This window comes from Hylaeus anthracinus, unplaced genomic scaffold (genome assembly GCF_026225885.1).
Source record: "Hylaeus anthracinus isolate JK02 unplaced genomic scaffold, UHH_iyHylAnth1.0_haploid 0, whole genome shotgun sequence".
Classification (NCBI taxonomy): Eukaryota; Metazoa; Arthropoda; class Insecta; order Hymenoptera; family Colletidae; genus Hylaeus; species Hylaeus anthracinus.
This window is the reverse complement of record NW_026533254.1, coordinates 23,666,830-23,672,744: the sequence shown is the minus strand read 5'-3', so window position 1 is coordinate 23,672,744 and position 5,915 is coordinate 23,666,830. Positions and strand designations below refer to the sequence as shown.

General features: G+C 42.6%; 2 protein-coding genes across 3 annotated transcripts in view; one reads left to right on the top strand and one right to left on the bottom strand.

The window, feature by feature from the left end:
* LOC128896372 (cuticle protein 19-like) overlaps window positions 1–707 on the bottom strand; it is a 5,458-nt gene extending 4,751 nt beyond the window's left edge. The window contains exon 1 of the mRNA XM_054159723.1: window positions 603–707. Within this exon, the coding sequence (XP_054015698.1) occupies window positions 603–611 (9 nt within the window). The 5' untranslated portion in view covers window positions 612–707. The remainder of the gene's footprint in view (window positions 1–602) is intronic.
* LOC128896371 (neutral ceramidase) overlaps window positions 1–5,915 on the top strand; it is a 30,578-nt gene that overhangs the window by 13,314 nt on the left and 11,349 nt on the right. The window lies entirely within an intron of this gene.

The following is a 5,915-nucleotide window of genomic DNA, read 5'->3' as shown; positions in this document are numbered from 1 at the left end:
CCTGGATTCTCACTCTCCAAAGAAGAATGCTAAGATCAACTAACGCCTCCATCAACACGCTCCCAACTGGATGTGTGTTGGTCTACAAAGGCAATTGACATAAATGCATAGATCTCCTAACATGGCCCAACCTATAGACAGTCGACTCCCTTTCTAAGGATCCTTACACGCCCTTACTATAAGGGGTTGAACGCTCCCTACACCAAATCTGAAGACTGTGCCTAGTCTCTGACTCTCCAAAGAATAATGCTAACCTTAACTAACACCCCTTGTACTTAACTAACAACCAAGACTGTCTACGTTGCCTACACAAATTGAATAATCGAAGCTCACAGCTCACATGCTATGTCAAATTAACGACCCACCGCGGCGTCAGTGTTCCAATTTCTACCCAGTGTCCAAACACACCCAGTTCGGCCAGGAAAAATCGGACAGGAAGGCTCGAGGTACAGGGAGGAATTACAACGAGCACGAGGAGAAGCCCAATAAAAAAAGTTCCTGGAAAATCCCAGCTGCCGCGACAGGAACTAACTCCTCTTACGGCACCCGCCCACGCACGCACACGCCAGTTTATATCCCCCGGTGTTAAACGGACATCGTACCTTCAGCATCGTTCCTCGACTCGTGGGGTGATCCCGTTTAACTTGGTATATGCGAAAACAGCACGATACTCACTGATAGCCGTTATTCCAGCACGATCTTCTTATATCTATCTCCCACCCGGCCGGACTTGTCCCGTTCCAGGCAAAAGCTCTCGGTCCTCCTACCACCTTCCCTCCCGTTCATTCCCTCCTCCTCCGATCTGTGTTGGTTTCTTCTTCTTCCTGCGCGAAGACAACCGACAGATGAGCGTCAGTCCACGTGCCGATTTTTCCAACGGAGTGCCAGGGAAAGGACACGCGCTCGTTCGACTTCCGGTCAGTATTCGAGAGTTGCGGGGAAGTATCGGGTATGGTTGTCTGGTTTTGAACCACGGTACGAAGGTGCGAACAGTATAGTCGTTTAGTTGGGATCGTGGAAGATTAACTTTGTAAATTGTCGCAAAGGTGATACACAAAGCGAAGTGCATATTTTCCCAAGCAGTTTGAACAAAGATGACGTCTGTACGATTTTTTCTGGATGAGTTATTGCGATTATTCTGTTGCACACGTACGTACAGCTGTAAGGTATAGTTGCAACTATATATCGCTACTATAATCAACAACTATAATGTATAGTTGAAACTATATAATCCAATATTACAGTATGACTGCAACTCTAATCTTCAATTGCAAAGTATAATTGCAACTGTAAACCAAGTCATAAAGTATGGGTGCAACTATATACCACAACTATAATGAACAACTATAAAGCCTAGTTATAATTATGGAGCCTAATATAAAAGTATGACTGCAACTATAATCTCCAATTGCAAAGTATAAATGCAACTGTAATCCAAATCATAAAGTATAGTTGCATCTGTACACCACAACTATAATGAACAACAATAAAGTATAGTTGAAACTATAAAGCAAATGATGAAGTATAGTTGCAACTATAAATCCGAGGAAAGAGGCGTGGTTAGCTCTGTTACGTTGGGATGTGTCGTAATATTTAGGAGAGTAGGAACAAAGCTCCCCTTGTACATTTTCAGTGCATGGTTAATACGCCTTTGTGCGTTTCACTGACGTGTTGAGCTCGATGCAATTGCAAACTGGGCTAAATAATTCCCTAGGCTCTAATGATGCCCTTCTTCTTGGGTGATTGCGACGTCGACAAAGGCTAGACGCATTCGCTCTTTTGTTACTCGTCAGTAGTCTGAATGTAACACGAGCATTTTAGCTGTTTTAAATATTTGTTTCTGTATATCGTTCAAACAGATCTTCATCAAAATAAAACGGCGAGGAGTGGTTAGGTCCAGACCGAGGTAACTCGAATTTCTTTCATTCTGTGAACACCGTACTCTGAATTCACTGTAGCCATTGACCCAAAATTGTTGGAATCTTTCATAGTGAACTGTGTTTGGGTGGTCTCGCCGTCTTCTTTTTGAGTGGTTTGAAAACATAGCGACCGCGTGGGAAGACTGTCGCGGGAGTTTTGTCACGTATAGCCTCTGCTACACCAGACTGTTTGTACACCTGACACGTCACAAACCTGGAAACGGTTATCACCTAAAATTCGAACGGTTTCGAAATGGTAGCAAAAAGGTTTCGATATGAATGCAGGACTTTACGAAGGCTTACACCCTCTGTACAATAAATTCCGAGATTTCGGGATTGCTAATTGATGGGGATGACATATGGGCATTAGTCAGGGTTAAAAGTTGGGTCATGAAAATGGGGATTATCGCGATATAATCCCACGAAAGCTCGGTCCTGTCCATGGCTGCTCTCAAATGACGCAACGATTCACCCAACAAAGCTCGTTTGTCCACCTGAACCAATGACGCTGTTTTCTCACGCGTTATGAGACGTTATGCATGGTCGTTATGCAAAAACGACGATTTCGCTCGTTTATCGCAGCCAACCAGGTCAAGAGCGAACTATCTATTTAAGCGTTTAAGAGGTAAACAATTTTTTAACGCGTGCGAACTTTCTTTTTTACTCTCTAAAGTAAACCAAATTCACAATTCGCGAAGGGTCTCGTTTAGGGCAATTCATTTTCAATAAATACGTTTCTATGGAGTTCCGTGGACCGTCGCCATTAATCACTGGAGCGACATAGGAGGTTATGTATCACGATACAAGTCAAATAAGATTCATCGAAACGATTCGGTATTCTCGTCGCGCATAGTGATTCATAAACCGAGATAAAAATACTCCCGAAACGTAGCGAGGATAAGAACGGCGAGATTTGGATCAATCTTTTGTATCTTTTCCGCGACTTCGCATAAAGATGGGTATCCTCGTCACGTGACGTCATTCGATCGGCCACGTGACTTCCAAATGTGAACGTACACGATTGTCCGTTAATAATTCTTAAGCGAGAAGATCCCGATCTTCGAATAATAATCCAATAACAAATACTGTGTCATACAATAGTTGAAAACGTGTGTAAATGTTAGTATAGTAGAATAGTTAGTAGAAGCTGAACTATAAAATATAGTTGCCAACTATACAGACGGAAATTTCAAATCAACTCCATTCTGGTGAATGAAACCGTTGAACGAGTAAATAGAAAAAGATGTGGTTAACATCCATGACTCCTAGCGGTTTTTCCTCGAGTTCCAAGCTAAGAACGTTAAAGAAAGAAATCCTTGAAAGATTATGTCGTAGACCAGGCTGGTCTGATGCAAAAACGTCTTATAACAGCTAACGTTGCCAAACCTTGGACTAGTCCCATTGGTAACGAACGATCTTTCGAATGGATCCGATTTCTTTTTCTTTATTTCGCTGTAGCGAAACACTTGGAAGTCGTTCAATCCCGAAGAAGGACCTTGTCAAGGCGAGGACGGGCTTTACGGCCAGTTAAAGTAGATAACGTTCATGTTCAGCCGGCGTGAAAGGGTCATTAAAGAAGAGTACCTGTTACTCGAGCCGATCCGTGAGCAAAGCGTCGAGACATTCCTTCAACGCCTTTCGTCATATCAAACTTTTACTTTCCTGTCGGGTTTATCGAATTTTTTTTTTTTTATTCTCGAATGGAGTTATCAAATAATGAACTTCAACTACCAACAGCCTCTTCAGCTTTGACTAATGTTACCTAAAACCAATTTATTAAAGTAATAGCGCGGGACGAACTATAAATTGGCATTAATTTAAAAACTGACAGATTGATGTTTTAATAAAATTTTTAAAATATGAGTGTCAAATTCACTTTGATCGCACATGTCATTACAGATTGTTGCTACGGCCGGTCACCCCAACGTGCAATATTAATATTTGCCCGAGTCAGTGTCGTTGATTGCATCACGCCTCGTTAACGAAATCACCATACGCATATGTAGCAGCGAAATTCGCGCGCGCTGAATTAAACGAGGTCCCCGTCGTCAATTTAGAGCTTTTCATATTTTGTACACAAGTTATTTTCTGCAGTAGTGGCAATTACGCCTGAAATATCGGGTGTTTGTTTAATTTTATTTTCAAAAATGAAAGATATGTAAATGAAGGTACGAGATTGAGACCACCTCACATGTCAGCGTGGGTCTCGAGTGACCCACGCGAACGACGCCATTAAAAATGGTTTCCGTTTGCACATTGCTCTCAAGGAGAATGTTCTCTATTACTCTAATTAAAATTCTTCGTATTTTCTTTTTAAGTCATTTATCATCTGACATATATTTGTGGGTCTCGAGTGACCCACGCGAACGACGCCATTAAAAATGGTTTCCGTTTGCACATTGCTCTCAAGGAGAATGATCTCTATTACTCCGATTAAAATTCTTTGTATTTTCTTTTTAAGACATCTATCATCTAACTTATTATTGTGGGTCTCTAGTGACCACGCCAACAACGACATTAAAAATGGTTTCCGTTTGCACATTGCTCTCAAGGAGAATGTTCTCTATAACTTCGATTAAAATGCTTTGTATTTTCATTCCTAGTCCTCTCTCATCGATGACTCAGGCGGAGTTTGACGAATTCGAAGCCTGGAACTCCGCTGGCATACCGGGTGGCACTCCGAACCGGAAGTTAGCGTCGAAGACCAAGACACGCCCTACCGTGGGAGTGTGCATCTTTTTCCTCGATCGTTCCTTCTGCCATTTGGAGTACGTCGCCATTAAACGGCGACGACACGCGGCGAACGAACGTAAACCGTGTTAGAGCATTAGCGAGGTATCCGTCCGCTTTGGCATTACGGTCACGAGCCAACCTTTCACGGTTTCGCGGCTGTTAGAATCGTAACATAGACGAGTTCTGGGCTTCTTCCAGGTCCGAGACAGCGCGTGCTTCGCGTAGTTAAAGTTTCTTTTTAGAATCGAAATGAAAATAACGAGGAGCGTTCGCGAAGTGCTTTCACTTCTCTTGAACGCTCGTGAAAATTATTAACCGTCGAAGCAGGAATTTTTGCATCCTAATTAAGTGACCCGTCGCGGAACAGAATGAAACGCGACGGTTCGATGTGACGAAATTTTTCTGATGTTTTAGCGATAGTAGAAACGTTTGTGTAAGAGTAATTAATTACGTGAAATTTCGTAACTTTATTTAATTTGGAGGTTATGAAACATTCTGTAAGTGTCACTGACGGCATCATGGCTGACCAATAACACACTTAGAATTTTTGTTTACGTACACCAACGTTTATTTCAACTTTTTGATTATCGCACACTATAGAATCGTAAAACGCTTTGTACTCATTATGACATCTGCCTCGTATAGTTGTTTTCCCAGTGGCGAGGCTACGGTTCGTCGAGACACCTCATAATCGTCATATGTAACACCCTTATCGCATCCCAGATCGCCGCTGCAGTTTTCACGGAAAGGTTTTCCGTCAGATTGATATTTTCAGCGACGTGAGTCATATCTCCTCTTCTAATCGTACGGCTCCCGGGTTCGAAGGTTCTCCCTCTCGTTCCGTCTCTCTCGGTTGCTCTCCTCCTGTCACGCCTCTGTCAATCGGATACAAGCGTGATGCAACTCATTGTTTACGAGCGGCATTTCAATACAATCGTGTGAGAACGGCGCCTGGCAAAACGTGGGGACGAAATGTCTCAGCGTATCCTTGGCACACCCCGATGCATGTACCGTTTGCCACAAGCTAGGCCTTGCTCGAGTGACGCCATTTTCATCTCCAAGAAACCCAAATTAACGTTCATACCTGACCTAGAGGACTAGCTCAAAAATTGTTGGTATAGCTAGACATCGTTAACACCATAGCTATCTCTATAGTTGCACGCGTATGTGAATCCAATATTAATAGATGCTACCTCTGTAGTTGCAACCTGAATTTATAGCACCTCTATAGATTTAATATTAATAGTTGCACACCTCTGCGAA